A 19,102-nucleotide genomic window follows, 5' to 3' on the forward strand; every position below is an offset into this window, starting at 1 on the left:
CTGTCCTATCCACTACCCTCCACCATCTTTAGTGTGTCTGTCCTATCCACTACCCTCCACCATCTTCAGTGTGTCTGTCCTATCCACTACCCTCCACCATCTTTAGTGTGTCTGTCCTATCCACTACCCTCCACCATCTTTAGTGTCTGTCCTATCCACTACCCTCCACCATCTTTAGTGTGTCTGTCCTATCCACTACCCTCCACCATCTTTAGTGTGTCTGTCCTATCGACTACCCTTATCCATCTTTAGTGTGTCTGTCCTATCTACCCTCCACCACTACCCTTATCCATCTTTAGTGTGTCTGTCCTATCCACTACCCTCCACCATCTTTAGTGTGTCTGTCCTATCCACTACCCTCCACCATCTTTAGTGTGTCTGTCCTATCCACTACCCTCCACCATCTTTAGTGTGTCTGTCCTATCCACTACCCTCCACCATCTTTAGTGTGTCTGTCCTATCCACTACCCTCCACCATCTTTAGTGTGTCTGTCCTATCCACTACCCTCCACCATCTTTAGTGTCTGTCCTATCCACTACCCTCCACCATCTTTAGTGTGTCTGTCCTATCCACTACCCTTATCCATCTTTAGTGTGTCTGTCCTATCCACTACCCTCCACCATCTTTAGTGTGTCTGTCCTATCCACTACCCTCCACCATCTTTAGTGTGTCTGTCCTATCCACTACCCTTATCCATCTTTAGTGTGTCTGTCCTATCGACTACCCTTATCCATCTTTAGTGTGTCTGTCCTATCCACTACCCTCCACCATCTTTAGTGTGTCTGTCCTATCCACTACCCTCCACCATCTTTAGTGTGTCTGTCCTATCGACTACCCTCCATCCATCTTTAGTGTGTCTGTCCTATCCACTACCCTCCACCATCTTTAGTGTGTCTGTCCTATCCACTACCCTCCACCATCTTTAGTGTGTCTGTCCTATCCACTACCCTCCACCATCTTTAGTGTCTGTCCTATCCACTACCCTCCACCATCTTTAGTGTGTCTGTCCTATCCACTACCCTCCACCATCTTTAGTGTGTCTGTCCTATCCACTACCCTCCACCATCTTTAGTGTGTCTGTCCTATCCACTACCCTCCACCATCTTTAGTGTGTCTGTCCTATCCACTACCCTCCACCATCTTTAGTGTGTCTGTCCTATCCACTACCCTCCACCATCTTTAATGTGTCTGTCCTATCCACTACCCTTCACCATCTTTAGTGTGTCTGTCCTATCCACTACCCTTCACCATCTTTAGTGTCTGTCCTATCCACTACCCTTCACCATCTTTAGTGTGTCTGTCCTATCCACTACCCTCCACCATCTTTAGAGTGTCTGTCCTATCCACTACCCTCCACCATCTTTAGTGTGTCTGTCCTATCCACTACCCTCCACCATCTTTAGTGTGTCTGTCCTATCCACTACCCTTCCACCATCTTTAGTGTGTCTGTCCTATCCACTACCCTCCACCATCTTTAGTGTGTCTGTCCTATCCACTACCCTCCACCATCTTTAGTGTGTCTGTCCTATCCACTACCCTCCACCATCTTTAGTGTGTCTGTCCTATCCACTACCCTCCACCATCTTTAGTGTGTCTGTCCTATCCACTACCCTCCACCATCTTTAGTGTGTCTGTCCTATCCACTACCCTCCACCATCTTTGTGTGTCTGTCCTATCCACTACCCTCCACCATCTTTAGTGTGTCTGTCCTATCCACTACCCTCCACCATCTTTAGTGTGTCTGTCCTATCCACTATCCTCCACCATCTTTAGTGTGTCTGTCCTATCGACTACCCTTATCCATCTTTAGTGTGTCTGTCCTATCGACTACCCTTATCCATCTTTAGTGTGTCTGTCCTATCCACTACCCTCCACCATCTTTAGTGTGTCTGTCCTATCCACTACCCTCCACCATCTTTAGTGTGTCTGTCCTATCCACTACCCTCCACCATCTTCAGTGTGTCTGTCCTATCCACTACCCTCCACCATCTTTAGTGTGTCTGTTCTATCCACTACCCTCCACCATCTTTAGTGTGTCTGTCCTATCCACTACCCTCCACCATCTTTAGTGTGTCTGTCCTATCCACTACCCTCCACCATCTTCAGTGTGTCTGTCCTATCCACTACCCTCCACCATCTTTAGTGTGTCTGTCCTATCCACTACCCTCCACCATCTTTAGTGTCTGTCCTATCCACTACCCTCCACCATCTTTAGTGTGTCTGTCCTATCCACTACCCTCCACCATCTTTAGTGTGTCTGTCCTATCGACTACCCTTATCCATCTTTAGTGTGTCTGTCCTATCCACTACCCTCCACCATCTTTAGTGTGTCTGTCCTATCCACTACCCTCCACCATCTTTAGTGTGTCTGTCCTATCGACTACCCTTATCCATCTTTAGTGTGTCTGTCCTATCCACTACCCTCCACCATCTTTAGTGTGTCTGTCCTATCCACTACCCTCCACCATCTTTAGTGTGTCTGTCCTATCCACTACCCTCCACCATCTTTAGTGTGTCTGTCCTATCCACTACCCTCCACCATCTTTAGTGTGTCTGTCCTATCCACTACCCTCCACCATCTTTAGTGTGTCTGTCCTATCCACTACCCTCCACCATCTTTAGTGTCTGTCCTATCCACTACCCTCCACCATCTTTAGTGTGTCTGTCCTATCCACTACCCTCCACCATCTTTAGTGTGTCTGTCCTATCCACTACCCTCCACCATCTTTAGTGTGTCTGTCCTATCCACTACACGCCACCATCTTTTGTGTGTCTGTCCTATCCACTACCCTCCACCATCTTTAGTGTGTCTGTCCTATCCACTACCCTCCACCATCTTTAGTGTGTCTGTCCTATCCACTACCCTCCACCATCTTTAATGTGTCTGTCTATCCACTACCCTCCACCATCTTTAGTGTGTCTGTCCTATCCACTACCCTTCACCATCTTTAGTGTGTCTGTCCTATCCACTACCCTTCACCATCTTTAGTGTGTCTGTCCTATCCACTACCCTCCACCATCTTTAGTGTGTCTGTCCTATCCACTACCCTCCACCATCTTTAGTGTGTCTGTCCTATCCACTACCCTCCACCATCTTTAGTGTGTCTGTCCTATCCACTACCCTCCACCATCTTTAGTGTGTCTGTCCTATCCACTACCCTCCACCATCTTTAGTGTGTCTGTCCTATCCACTACCCTCCACCATCTTTAGTGTGTCTGTCCTATCCACTACCCTCCACCATCTTTAGTATGTCTGTCCTATCCACTACCCTCCACCTTCACCATCTTTAGTGTGTCTGTCCTATCCACTACCCTTCACCATCTTTAGTGTGTCTGTCCTATCCACTACCCTCCACCATCTTTAGTGTGTCTGTCCTATCCACTACCCTCCACCATCTTTAGTGTGTCTGTCCTATCCACTACCCTCCACCATCTTTAGTGTGTCTGTCCTATCCACTACCCTCCACCATCTTTAGTGTGTCTGTCCTATCCACTACCCTCCACCATCTTTAGTGTGTCTGTCCTATCCACTACACTCCACCATCTTTTGTGTGTCTGTCCTATCCACTACCCTCCACCATCTTTAGTGTGTCTGTCCTATCCACTACCCTCCACCATCTTTAGTGTGTCTGTCCTATCCACTACCCTCCACCATCTTTAGTGTGTCTGTCCTATCCACTACCCTCCACCATCTTTAGTGTGTCTGTCCTATCCACTACCCTCCACCATCTTCAGTGTGTCTGTCCTATCCACTACCCTCCACCATCTTTAGTGTGTCTGTTCTATCCACTACCCTCCACCATCTTTAGTGTGTCTGTCCTATCCACTACCCTCCACCATCTTTAGTGTCTGTCCTATCCACTACCCTCCACCATCTTTAGTGTGTCTGTCCTATCCACTACCCTCCACCATCTTTAGTGTGTCTGTCCTATCCACTACCCTCCACCATCTTTAGTGTGTCTGTCCTATCCACTACCCTCCACCATCTTTAGTGTGTCTGTCCTATCCACTACCCTCCACCATCTTTAGTGTGTCTGTCCTATCCACTACCCTCCACCATCTTTAGTGTGTCTGTCCTATCCACTACCCTCCACCATCTTTAGTGTGTCTGTCCTATCCACTACCCTCCACCATCTTTAGTGTGTCTGTCCTATCCACTACCCTTCACCATCTTTAGTGTGTCTGTCCTATCCACTACCCTCCACCATCTTTAGTGTGTCTGTCCTATCCACTACCCTCCACCATCTTTAGTGTGTCTGTCCTATCCACTACCCACCATCTTTACTATGTCTGTCCTATCCACTACCCTCCACATCTTTAAGTGTGTCTGTCCTATCCACTACCCTCCACCATCTTTAGTGTGTCTGTCCTATCCACTACCCTCCACCATCTTTAATATGTCTGTCCTATCCACTACCCTTCACCATCTTAGTGTGTCTGTCCTATCCACTACCCTTCACCATCTTTAGTGTGTCTGTCCTATCCACTACCCTTCACCATCTTTAGTATGTCTGTCCTATCCACTACCCTCCACCATCTTTAATATGTCTGTCCTATCCACTACCCTTATCCATCTTTAGTGTGTCTGTCCTATCCACTACCCTCCACCATCTTTAGTGTGTCTGTCCTATCCACTACCCTTCACCATCTTTAGTGTGTCTGTCCTATCCACTACCCTTCACCATCTTTAGTGTCTGTCCTATCCACTACCCTCCACCATCTTTAGTGTGTCTGTCCTATCCACTACCCTCCACCATCTTTAGTGTGTCTGTTCTATCCACTACCCTTCACCATCTTTAGTGTTTCTGTCCTATCCACTACCCTCCACCATCTTTAGTGTTTCTGTCCTATCCACTACCCTTCACCATCTTTAGTGTTTCTGTCCTATCCACTACCCTTCACCATCTTTAGTGTTTCTGTCCTATCCACTACCCTCCACCATCTTTAGTGTGTCTGTCCTATCCACTACCTCCACCATCTTTTGTGTGTCTGTCCTATCCACTACCCTCCACCATCTTTAGTGTGTCTGTCCTATCCACTACCCTCCACCATCTTTAGTGTGTCTGTCCTATCCACTACCCTCCACCATCTTTAATATGTCTGTCTTATCCACTACCCTTCACCATCTTTAGTGTGTCTGTCCTATCCACTACCCTTCACCATCTTTAGTGTCTTTCCTATCCACTACCCTTCACCATCTTTAGTGTGTCTGTCCTATCCACTACCCTCCACCATCTTTAGTGTCTGTCCTATCCACTACCCTCCACCATCTTTAGTGTGTCTGTCCTATCCACTACCCTCCACCATCTTTAGTGTGTCTGTCCTATCCACTACCCTCCACCATCTTTAGTGTGTCTGTCCTATCCACTACCCTCCACCATCTTTAGTGTGTCTGTCCTATCCACTACCCTCCACCATCTTTAGTGTGTCTGTCCTATCCACTACCCTCCACCATCTTTAATATGTCTGTCCTATCCACTACCCTTCACCATCTTTAGTGTGTCTGTCCTATCCACTACCCTTCACCATCTTTAGTGTCTTTCCTATCCACTACCCTTCACCATCTTTAGTGTGTCTGTCCTATCCACTACCCTCCACCATCTTTAGAGTGTCTGTCCTATCCACTACCCTCCACCATCTTTAGTGTGTCTGTCCTATCCACTACCCTCCACCATCTTTAGTGTGTCTGTCCTATCCACTACCCTTCACCATCTTTAGTGTGTCTGTCCTATCCACTACCCTCCACCATCTTTAGTGTGTCTGTCCTATCCACTACCCTCCACCATCTTTAGTGTGTCTGTCCTATCCACTACCCTCCACCATCTTTAGTGTGTCTGTCCTATCCACTACCCTCCACCATCTTTAGTGTGTCTGTCCTATCCACTACCCTCCACCATCTTTAGTGTGTCTGTCCTATCCACTACACTCCACCATCTTTTGTGTGTCTGTCCTATCCACTACCCTCCACCATCTTTAGTGTGTCTGTCCTATCCACTACCCTCCAACATCTTTAGTGTGTCTGTCCTATCCACTACCCTCCACCATCTTTAGTGTGTCTGTCCTATCCACTACCCTCCACCATCTTTAGTGTGTCTGTCGTATCCACTACCCTCCACCATCTTTAGTGTGTCTGTCCTATCCACTACCCTCCACCATCTTTAGTGTGTCTGTTCTATCCACTACCCTCCACCATCTTTAGTGTGTCTGTCCTATCCACTACCCTCCACCATCTTTAGTGTCTGTCCTATCCACTACCCTCCACCATCTTTAGTGTGTCTGTCCTATCCACTACCCTCCACCATCTTTAGTGTGTCTGTCCTATCCACTACCCTCCACCATCTTTAGTGTCTGTCCTATCCTCTACCCTCCACCATCTTTAGTGTGTCTGTCCTATCCACTACCCTCCACCATCTTTAGTGTGTCTGTCCTATCCACTACCCTCCACCATCTTTAGTGTGTCTGTCCTATCCACTACCCTCCACCATCTTTAGTGTGTCTGTCCTATCCACTACCCTTCACCATCTTCAGTGTGTCTGTCCTATCCACTACCCTTCACCATCTTTAGTGTGTCTGTCCTATCCACTACCCTCCACCATCTTTAATATGTCTGTCCTATCCACTACCCTCCACCATCTTTAATATGTCTGTCCTATCCACTACCCTCCACCATCTTTACTATGTCTGTCCTATCCACTACCCTCCACAATCTTTAATATGTCTGTCCTATCCACTACCCTCCACCATCTTTAGTGTGTCTGTCCTATCCACTACCCTCCACCATCTTTAATATGTCTGTCCTATCCACTACCCTTCACCATCTTCAGTGTGTCTGTCCTATCCACTACCCTTCACCATCTTTAGTGTGTCTGTCCTATCCACTACCCTTCACCATCTTTAATATGTCTGTCCTATCCACTACCCTCCACCATCTTTATATGTCTGTCCTATCCACTACCCTTATCCATCTTTAGTGTGTCTGTCCTATCCACTACCCTCCACCATCTTTAGTGTGTCTGTCCTATCCACTACCCTTCACCATCTTTAGTGTGTCTGTCCTATCCACTACCCTTCACCATCTTTAGTGTCTGTCCTATCCACTACCCTCCACCATCTTTAGTGTGTCTGTCCTATCCACTACCCTCCACCATCTTTAGTGTGTCTGTTCTATCCACTACCCTTCACCATCTTTAGTGTTTCTGTCCTATCCACTACCCTCCACCATCTTTAGTGTTTCTGTCCTATCCACTACCCTTCACCATCTTTAGTGTTTCTGTCCTATCCACTACCCTTCACCATCTTTAGTGTTTCTGTCCTATCCACTACCCTTCACCATCTTTAGTGTTTCTGTCCTATCCACTACCCTCCACCATCTTTAGTGTGTCTGTTCTATCCACTACCCTTCACCATCTTTAGTGTTTCTGTCCTATCCACTACACTCCACCATCTTTAGTGTTTCTGTCCTATCCACTACCCTTCACCATCTTTAGTGTCTGTCCTATCCACTACCCTTCACCATCTTTAGTGTTTCTGTCCTATCCACTACCCTCCACCATCTTTAGTGTTTCTGTCCTATCCACTACCCTTCACCATCTTTAATGTTTCTGTCCTATCCACTACCCTCCACCATCTTTAGTGTGTCTGTCCTATCCACTACCCTCCACCATCTTTAGTGTGTCTGTTCTATCCACTACCCTTCACCATCTTTAGTGTTTCTGTCCTATCCACTACCCTTCACCATCTTTAGTGTTTCTGTCCTATCCACTACCCTCCACCATCTTTAGTGTTTCTGTCCTATCCACTACCCTTCACCATCTTTAGTGTTTCTGTCCTATCCACTACCCTCCACCATCTTTAGTGTGTCTGTTCTATCCACTACCCTTCACCATCTTTAGTGTTTCTGTCCTATCCACTACCCTTCACCATCTTTAGTGTTTCTGTCCTATCCACTACCCTCCACCATCTTTAGTGTGTCTGTTCTATCCATTACCCTTCACCATCTTTAGTGTGTCTGTTCTATCCACTACCCTCCACCATCTTTAGTGTGTCTGTCCTATCCACTACCCTTCACCATCTTTAGTGTGTCTGTCCTATCCACTACCCTCCACCATCTTTAGTGTGTCTGTCCTATCCACTACTCTCCACCATCTTTAGTGTGTCTGTCCTATCCACTACCCTCCACCATCTTTAGTGTGTCTGTCCTATCCACTACCCTCCACCATCTTTAGTGTGTCTGTCCTATCCACTACCCTCCACCATCTTTAGTGTATCTGTCCTATCCACTACCCTTCACCATCTTCAGTGTGTCTGTCCTATCCACTACCCTTCACCATCTTTAGTGTGTCTGTCCTATCCACTACCCTCCACCATCTTTAATATGTCTGTCCTATCCACTACCCTCCACCATCTTTAATATGTCTGTCCTATCCACTACCCTCCACCATCTTTACTATGTCTGTCCTATCCACTACCCTCCACATCTTTAATATGTCTGTCCTATCCACTACCCTCCACCATCTTTAGTGTGTCTGTCCTATCCACTACCCTCCACCATCTTTAATATGTCTGTCCTATCCACTACCCTTCACCATCTTCAGTGTGTCTGTCCTATCCACTACCCTTCACCATCTTTAGTGTGTCTGTCCTATCCACTACCCTTCACCATCTTTAATATGTCTGTCCTATCCACTACCCTCCACCATCTTTAATATGTCTGTCCTATCCACTACCCTTATCCATCTTTAGTGTGTCTGTCCTATCCACTACCCTCCACCATCTTTAGTGTGTCTGTCCTATCCACTACCCTTCACCATCTTTAGTGTGTCTGTCCTATCCACTACCCTTCACCATCTTTAGTGTCTGTCCTATCCACTACCCTCCACCATCTTTAGTGTGTCTGTCCTATCCACTACCCTCCACCATCTTTAGTGTGTCTGTTCTATCCACTACCCTTCACCATCTTTAGTGTTTCTGTCCTATCCACTACCCTCCACCATCTTTAGTGTTTCTGTCCTATCCACTACCCTTCACCATCTTTAGTGTTTCTGTCCTATCCACTACCCTTCACCATCTTTAGTGTTTCTGTCCTATCCACTACCCTCCACCATCTTTAGTGTGTCTGTCCTATCCACTACACGCCACCATCTTTTGTGTGTCTGTCCTATCCACTACCCTCCACCATCTTTAGTGTGTCTGTCCTATCCACTACCCTCCACCATCTTTAGTGTGTCTGTCCTATCCACTACCCTCCACCATCTTTAATATGTCTGTCTTATCCAGTACCCTTCACCATCTTTAGTGTGTCTGTCCTATCCACTACCCTTCACCATCTTTAGTGTCTTTCCTATCCACTACCCTTCACCATCTTTAGTGTGTCTGTCCTATCCACTACCCTCCACCATCTTTAGTGTCTGTCCTATCCACTACCCTCCACCATCTTTAGTGTGTCTGTCCTATCCACTACCCTCCACCATCTTTAGTGTGTCTGTCCTATCCACTACACGCCACCATCTTTTGTGTGTCTGTCCTATCCACTACCCTCCACCATCTTTAGTGTGTCTGTCCTATCCACTACCCTCCACCATCTTTAGTGTGTCTGTCCTATCCACTACCCTCCACCATCTTTAATATGTCTGTCCTATCCACTACCCTTCACCATCTTTAGTGTGTCTGTCCTATCCACTACCCTTCACCATCTTTAGTGTCTTTCCTATCCACTACCCTTCACCATCTTTAGTGTGTCTGTCCTATCCACTACCCTCCACCATCTTTAGAGTGTCTGTCCTATCCACTACCCTCCACCATCTTTAGTGTGTCTGTCCTATCCACTACCCTCCACCATCTTTAGTGTGTCTGTCCTATCCACTACCCTTCACCATCTTTAGTGTGTCTGTCCTATCCACTACCCTCCACCATCTTTAGTGTGTCTGTCCTATCCACTACCCTCCACCATCTTTAGTGTGTCTGTCCTATCCACTACCCTCCACCATCTTTAGTGTGTCTGTCCTATCCACTACCCTCCACCATCTTTAGTGTGTCTGTCGTATCCACTACCCTCCACCATCTTTAGTGTGTCTGTCCTATCCACTACACTCCACCATCTTTTGTGTGTCTGTCCTATCCACTACCCTCCACCATCTTTAGTGTGTCTGTCCTATCCACTACCCTCCAACATCTTTAGTGTGTCTGTCCTATCCACTACTCTCCACCATCTTTAGTGTGTCTGTCCTATCCACTACCCTCCACCATCTTTAGTGTGTCTGTCGTATCCACTACCCTCCACCATCTTTAGTGTGTCTGTCCTATCCACTACCCTCCACCATCTTTAGTGTGTCTGTTCTATCCACTACCCTCCACCATCTTTAGTGTGTCTGTCCTATCCACTACCCTCCACCATCTTTAGTGTCTGTCCTATCCACTACCCTCCACCATCTTTAGTGTGTCTGTCCTATCCACTACCCTCCACCATCTTTAGTGTGTCTGTCCTATCCACTACCCTCCACCATCTTTAGTGTCTGTCCTATCCTCTACCCTCCACCATCTTTAGTGTGTCTGTCCTATCCACTACCCTCCACCATCTTTAGTGTGTCTGTCCTATCCACTACCCTCCACCATCTTTAGTGTGTCTGTCCTATCCACTACCCTCCACCATCTTTAGTGTATCTGTCCTATCCACTACCCTTCACCATCTTCAGTGTGTCTGTCCTATCCACTACCCTTCACCATCTTTAGTGTGTCTGTCCTATCCACTACCCTCCACCATCTTTAATATGTCTGTCCTATCCACTACCCTCCACCATCTTTAATATGTCTGTCCTATCCACTACCCTCCACCATCTTTACTATGTCTGTCCTATCCACTACCCTCCACAATCTTTAATATGTCTGTCCTATCCACTACCCTCCACCATCTTTAGTGTGTCTGTCCTATCCACTACCCTCCACCATCTTTAATATGTCTGTCCTATCCACTACCCTTCACCATCTTCAGTGTGTCTGTCCTATCCACTACCCTTCACCATCTTTAGTGTGTCTGTCCTATCCACTACCCTTCACCATCTTTAATATGTCTGTCCTATCCACTACCCTCCACCATCTTTAATATGTCTGTCCTATCCACTACCCTTATCCATCTTTAGTGTGTCTGTCCTATCCACTACCCTCCACCATCTTTAGTGTGTCTGTCCTATCCACTACCCTTCACCATCTTTAGTGTGTCTGTCCTATCCACTACCCTTCACCATCTTTAGTGTCTGTCCTATCCACTACCCTCCACCATCTTTAGTGTGTCTGTCCTATCCACTACCCTCCACCATCTTTAGTGTGTCTGTTCTATCCACTACCCTTCACCATCTTTAGTGTTTCTGTCCTATCCACTACCCTCCACCATCTTTAGTGTTTCTGTCCTATCCACTACCCTTCACCATCTTTAGTGTTTCTGTCCTATCCACTACCCTTCACCATCTTTAGTGTTTCTGTCCTATCCACTACCCTTCACCATCTTTAGTGTTTCTGTCCTATCCACTACCCTCCACCATCTTTAGTGTGTCTGTTCTATCCACTACCCTTCACCATCTTTAGTGTTTCTGTCCTATCCACTACACTCCACCATCTTTAGTGTTTCTGTCCTATCCACTACCCTTCACCATCTTTAGTGTTTCTGTCCTATCCACTACCCTTCACCATCTTTAGTGTTTCTGTCCTATCCACTACCCTCCACCATCTTTAGTGTTTCTGTCCTATCCACTACCCTTCACCATCTTTAATGTTTCTGTCCTATCCACTACCCTCCACCATCTTTAGTGTGTCTGTCCTATCCACTACCCTCCACCATCTTTAGTGTGTCTGTTCTATCCACTACCCTTCACCATCTTTAGTGTTTCTGTCCTATCCACTACCCTTCACCATCTTTAGTGTTTCTGTCCTATCCACTACCCTCCACCATCTTTAGTGTTTCTGTCCTATCCACTACCCTTCACCATCTTTAGTGTTTCTGTCCTATCCACTACCCTCCACCATCTTTAGTGTGTCTGTTCTATCCACTACCCTTCACCGTCTTTAGTGTTTCTGTCCTATCCACTACCCTTCACCATCTTTAGTGTTTCTGTCCTATCCACTACCCTCCACCATCTTTAGTGTGTCTGTTCTATCCATTACCCTTCACCATCTTTAGTGTGTCTGTTCTATCCACTACCCTCCACCATCTTTAGTGTGTCTGTCCTATCCACTACCCTTCACCATCTTTAGTGTGTCTGTCCTATCCACTACCCTCCACCATCTTTAGTGTGTCTGTCCTATCCACTACTCTCCACCATCTTTAGTGTGTCTGTCGTATCCACTACCCTCCACCATCTTTAGTGTGTCTGTCCTATCCACTACCCTCCACCATCTTTAGTGTGTCTGTCGTATCCACTACACTCCACCATCTTTTGTGTGTCTGTCCTATCCACTACCCTTCACCATCTTTAGTGTGTCTGTCCTATCCACTACCCTCCACCATCTTTAATATGTCTGTCCTATCCACTACCCTCCAACATCTTTAGTGTGTCTGTCCTATCCACTACCCTCCACCATCTTTAGTGTGTCTGTCCTATCCACTACCCTTCACCATCTTTAGTGTGTCTGTCCTATCCACTACCCTCCACCATCTTTAGTGTGTCTGTCCTATCCACTACCCTCACCATCTTTAGTGTGTCTGTCCTATCCACTACCCTCCACCATCTTTAGTGTTTCTGTCCTATCCACTACCCTTCACCATCTTTAGTGTTTCTGTCCTATCCACTACCCTCCACCATCTTTAGTGTGTCTGTTCTATCCACTACCCTTCACCGTCTTTAGTGTTTCTGTCCTATCCACTACCCTTCACCATCTTTAGTGTTTCTGTCCTATCCACTACCCTCCACCATCTTTAGTGTGTCTGTTCTATCCACTACCCTTCACCATCTTTAGTGTGTCTGTCCTAGCCACTACCCTCCACCATCTTTAGTGTGTCTGTCCTATCCACTACCCTCCACCATCTTTAGTGTGTCTGTTCTATCCACTACCCTCCACCATCTTTAGTGTGTCTGTCCTATCCACTACCCTCCACCATCTTTAGTGTGTCTGTCCTATCCACTACCCTCCACCATCTTTAGTGTCTGTCCTATCCACTACCCTCCACCATCTTTAGTGTGTCTGTCCTATCCACTACCCTCCACCATCTTTAGTGCGTCTGTCCTATCCACTACCCTCCACCATCTTTAGTGTGTCTGTTCTATCCACTACCCTCCACCATCTTTAGTGTGTCTGTTCTATCCACTACCCTCCACCATCTTTAGTGTGTCTGTCCTATCCACTACCCTCCACCATCTTTAGTGTGTCTGTCCTATCCACTACCCTCCACCATCTTTAGTGTCTGTCCTATCCACTACCCTCCACCATCTTTAATATGTCTGTCCTATCCACTACCCTCCACCATCTTTAATATGTCTGTCCTATCCACTACCATCCACCATCTTTAATATGTCTGTCCTATCCACTACCCTCCACCATCTTTAATATGTCTGTCCTATCCACTACCCTCCACCATCTTTAGTGTGTCTTGTCCAGTATACAATAATAATAATAATAATAATATATGCCATTTAGCAGACGCTTTTATCCAAAGCGACTTACAGTCATGTGTGCATACATTCTACGTATGGGTGGTCCCGGGGATCGAACCCACTACCCTGGCGTTACAAGCGCCATGCTCTACCAACTGAGCTACAGAAGGACACAAAGCAGGATGTGGTTATGTGATCTGGCAGGTTGAGGAGAAACTGAAGCTTCTCTGTGCGCCTCCTGTTCTCTCCTACTTTAAAAAAAAAATAAACATATTTCTCTGTTTCTTTTGTTTTTAATGAAATACAATCATTTGTTTGCATCATTTCTAATTTATTTTTATTTTTGGGGGTTGCTTTTTTTCGTACAGGTGATTTGCCCATAGTCTTTTTACGAGTTGTTCACATTCTGATATAGCAAGATTACATTTTAAAATGGGTCAATGTCTATAAGCTCTTGCAGACAAAATTATTATGCAAAAAATAATCAGACTTTGTTTTTAAAAGTATCTCAATATTCTCCTTCCTATTTCTACTCGACTGAATATCATGTAAATTAACAATCAATATGTTATTGGTCCTGATAGGACCGTTTTAGTGTGGCCCGTGGCTTTGGCAACGCAGAGGAAAGGGGCTCAAACCTCCCCCTCTCTTTTCTCCACAGTTTCACTAACTAACAGTAGAAGACATTAAGCCCTTTGAGGGAGCTATCCCTCCACTACCTCTCCTTTCTTCCTCCTTTTCCTAACAGTAGAGTATTGTGTGTATTGTTGTTTATTGTTAGATATTACTGCACTGTTGGAGCAAAGAACACAAGCATCACACTGTATCCGCAATAACTTCTGCTAAATACACTACTGTTCAAAAGTTTGGGGTCACTTAGAAATGTCCTTGTTTTTGAAAGATTAGCCTATCACCATATTATACAGTATATGATCACTTGTGAATAATGCCCAACTTAAGAAACTTTTATTTTGTGACTTTTTCTAATCATAGTCGCACACCTCGTGTCGCCTAGCCCATAGGACTATATGTTTTGATAAGGTTTGTATCATAACTAAATATCTTCTTAAAATGAAGGGTTAGAGCCTAACTGGCATACGTAAACAGCACATGAGCTTCAAATTTGGGGAAGAACATTTTCACCATAAAAATGCACCTTTATAATAAAAGCATTACATGCATAAATGCATTTGTGGTCACGTTTGATAATGGTGTTTTCCTGCTAATAGAACATTTGTGGTCACTTTTGATAATGGTGTTTTCCTGCTAATAGAACATTTGTGGTCACTTTTGATAATGGTGTTTTCCTGCTAATAGAACATTTGTGCTTATAGCCTAGTACCATGTGTGCATTGCTGCGCCTATAATGTGAAGAAATAGCCTAATAGTTTACCAACATTTTAAGCTGAACGTTCTGACCTGTTGTGTCAGCCATATTGCGTAAACAAATGGGGGACGCTAGTGGATGTATTCATTTGGGATCTATTGCACCCCACAATTTTCCCAGACTATGTTTGGAATATTTACAGTATTTATTGCACAGAATAGAATAGCACTCAGGGAGAAGCTCACAACGCCGATCTCTGGGCCGCAAAAGGCATGTTTTTTTTAGGGTGCATTCCGGCCACAAAGGTGATACTGCGGTGGAATTCGAGGCGTTATCAAGTGCTTGTCAAATTGTGAATGAGAGACTATTGAAGTGTGTAAAGCCTGCACAAAAAAAACAGAGCCCTTTCAAGCGACTATTTTTCAAATACTCTTTAGTCTCATCATGCAGCCTTACAATGTATTAAAAATCCAAACATATAGCCCAACGTTTGTAGAACAACTAAAGTTACATTAATAACTCTAAATGAAGCATATAGGAATACCTACTGTATTTCTTTGTTAAAAGGATTAGCCCCTTTTTTTCAATTTTCGACTAAAATGACATTTCCAAATCTAACTGCTTGTAGCTGAAGCAAGGATATGCATTTTATTGGTACCATTTGAAAGGAAACACTTTGAAGTTTATGGAAATGTGAAAGGAACGTAGTAGAATATAACACAATAGATCTGGGAATCCTTTTGTATTTTTTTTTGTACCATCATTTTTGAAACGCAAGAGAAAGGCCATAATGTATTATTCCAGCTCAGGTGCAATTTAGATTTTGGCCACTAGATGGCATCAATGTATGTCCAAAGTTCTAGACTGATCCAATGAACCATTGCATTTCTGTTCAAGATTTTGTGTCAAGACTGCCCAAATGTGCCTAATTTGTTTATTAACCTCTTAAGCGCACCCGACACGCAGGCGTGCCATCTAGCCATCTGGAAATGCAAATGCGCTACGCTAAATGCTAATAGCACTCGTTAAAACTCAAACGTTCATTAAAACACACATGCAGGGTACTGAATTAAAGCTACACTCGTTGTGAATCCAGCCAACAAGTCAGATTTTTAAAATGCTTTTCAGCGAAAGCATGAGAAGCTATTATCTGATAGCATGCAACACCACGAAATACCTGAAGGGGACGTAAACAAAATAATTAGCATAGCCGGCACTACACAAAACGCAGAAATAAAATATAAAACATTCATTACCTTTGACGGTCTTCTTTGTTGGCACTCCTAGATGTCCTATAAACATCACTATTGGGTCTTTTTTTTTATTAAATCGGTCATACCCTAAATATCGATCTATGAAAAGTGTGTGATACAGGAAAAAAGACCGTTTTAAAACGCAACGTCATTTTTTTAAATGAAAAAAGTCGACGATCAACTTTCACAAAACACTTCGAAATACATTTGTAGTCCAACTTTAGGTATTAGTAAACATTAATAATCTATCAAATTGATCACGGGCGATGTGTATTCAATAGCTCCACGTCTTAAAATCAATGGTCGGAAATTTCTCTGCCAAAACATCCTGTCGGAGACCGGAAGGAATGGGCTCTCTCTTACTCGTTTGACCAAGAAACAAAGCCCAGGCAATTGACAAGACTGGCGACATCGTGTGGAAGCTGTAGGACTTGCAATCTCAGCCCCAAGTAATTTGCTTTCCAATAGACAATACATGCAAGTGGCGGATTTATATTTTTTCCAGATTTTGGTGATCAGTTTTTCTTCCGCTTTTCGATGAAACACACGTTATGAGTGTTTTCTATCCACACATACTAATCATATGTATATACTATATTCCTGGCATGAGTAGCAGGATGCTGAAATGTTGCGCAATTTTTAATAGAATGTTCGAAAAAGTAGGGGGTAGGCTTAACAGGTTTTAATAACTTTTCATGTTCAAAATTGTGCACTTCTCAAACAATAGCATGGTATTCTTTCACTGTAATAGCTATTGTAAATTGGACAGTGCAGTTAGATTAACAAGAATTTAAGCTTTCTGCCAAAATCAGATATGTCTATGTCCTGGGAAATATTCTTGTTACTTACAACCTCACGCTAATCGCATTAGCCTACATTAGCTCAACTGTCCCGTGGAAGGGACACCGATCCCGAAGAAGTTTTAACCGCTCAACACAGAATAGCCACATGTGCACACTCCCTCAAATCGTCTGGAGAAAATATTTCTATTTTTTTCAGCTTTGTTCAGTTTAATTCTTTATACTATAAAATAATGCCATGGAATTCTAAGCAAATCTTGTCTGCTAAATTAACTAGTGTAGCCCACAGCCATCTGGCATAGCCACATTAGGACCTACCATAAGGACAACTCAGAGTATGCTTTTCTTTTCTTCTGAAGTAGACTACATTTTGTTCATATCATGCTTCTTTAGACCTGTCTAAAATAAATAATGGATGTATTGTGAAGGTGTAGGCTTTATTACATGGATTTATTAGACTTTTAAAAATGTAAATGTTCCAAAGGTCTGCATCAGTGTCTTGTAGGCTATGTGTGAAAGCCAGGAGATGCTAAATGTGTTTAGGTTAATAAACTGTCAATTACCGTGAGACTGACAGTTATTTGCTTGACAATCACCGGCTGACGAAATTTCGTGACCCCCACCACCCTATATATGACCACTAAAATTTGGTTTGAGACATTAGCCACTGACATATCCACAGGGACAAACGGAGAGCAGGAAACAGAGGGAGGAGGCCACAGTAATGGCTTTAGCCCACAGTGGCTCGCTGTGAAGGAAAGGAAAGGAAGAAGCAACAAATCCATCTCTCACTCTTATAGCTTGTGACACTTTTAAATGTGGGTTTACTGTGTGCAGGTGTTAACATGTTTTACATCAATATTACTGTGGTGCAAAAGGGTTTCTCTGCTACTCACTATGGATAGCATTTATGGCTTTGCGCGTGTGTGTGTGTGTGTGTGTGTGTGTGTGTGTGTGTGTGTGTGTGTGTGTGTGTGTGTGTGTGTGTGTGTGTGTGTGTGTGTGTGTGTGTGTGTGTGTGTGTGTGTGTGTGTGTGTGTGTGTGTGTGTGTGTGTGTGTGTGTGTGTGTGTGTGTGTGTGTGTGTGTGTGTGTGTGTGCAGATAGTCTGTCACGGTTAATTTATGTATGAGACATGAGAAAAGCAGGAATGTGTTATCCCTTCTTTCTTTTTCTCCTTCTTTGTCTTCTTCCTTTACTCTCCAGGGTCATTCACACACCCCATCAAACCTCAGACTTCACCCATCGCTTACCAAAAGCCTTTTTGCCTCCAGTCATCTGCTGTAGCAAAGATCTTCAAACCTGTGAAGCAATGCACACACTCTGTGTCTGTCTGTCTCTTTGCCTACTCACTCTTTTTTTGTCTCTGTCTGTCTGTCCCTCTACGTCCTCTCATTTCCTCTCTCTCGCATCTCTCTTTCTCTCTCTCTCTGTGTCTCTGTCTCTCTTTGTCTATCTTTACCACTCTCGCTGTTAGTCTGTTCCTGTGCCAGTCTTCCCTGTGTCAATTGTTGGTTAGTTAACAGGTGCCTCTCATCTCACCCCTCTCTCCCTCTCTCTGTCCTACAGTGACCCATGAGCACCTGAAGGAGCGTGGTCTTTTCAGCCTGCCCCCTCCCCCTCCAGGGGCCAACCCTACACAGTACTACCACCTCATGGCCAGTGGCAGAAGCACCTACGGAGACCTCCTCTTGCAGACCGGGGCGGCCGCGGCAGCAGCAGCCGCAGCAGCACACCTGCCCGACTACATCAGCCCTGTGGACGGTGAGTCACCCTGAAATCCTAAAGCACACCCACCAGGGTTGTATTGCAAATGACACCCAATTCTCTAGAACAGGGGTAGGAAACCCTGGTGCTGGAGTGCGACAACCACTGCAGGATTCTTTCCCAACCAGACACCAAACCTGACTATACCAATCACCTCACCAACCTTAATGAGCTAAATTCTTCACCTGGTCTCACATGTCTAAAGCGACACTAAACGACCAGTGTTTCCTACACGTTATAGTTTCTACTCACCTCACTGCTAGTTGTATCATTTTTTTAACCTTTATTTAACTAGGCAAGTAAATTAAGAACAAATTCTTATTTACAATGACGGCCTACCCCAGTCAAACCCGGACGGCGCTGGGCCAAGTGTGC

General features: G+C 44.8%; 1 protein-coding gene across 2 annotated transcripts in view; it reads left to right on the plus strand.

Moving 5' to 3' along the window:
* Nucleotides 1–19,102, plus strand: part of LOC124047576 (zinc finger protein GLI2-like) — a 161,759-nt gene that overhangs the window by 111,531 nt on the left and 31,126 nt on the right. For both annotated transcript variants that reach the window (XM_046367897.1, XM_046367888.1), the window contains exon 5: nt 18,530–18,724. In XM_046367897.1, the coding sequence (XP_046223853.1) occupies nt 18,530–18,724 (195 nt within the window). The remainder of the gene's footprint in view (nt 1–18,529; nt 18,725–19,102) is intronic.

The sequence above is a fragment of the Oncorhynchus gorbuscha genome, linkage group LG01, assembly GCF_021184085.1.
Source record: "Oncorhynchus gorbuscha isolate QuinsamMale2020 ecotype Even-year linkage group LG01, OgorEven_v1.0, whole genome shotgun sequence".
Taxonomy (NCBI): Eukaryota; Metazoa; Chordata; class Actinopteri; order Salmoniformes; family Salmonidae; genus Oncorhynchus; species Oncorhynchus gorbuscha.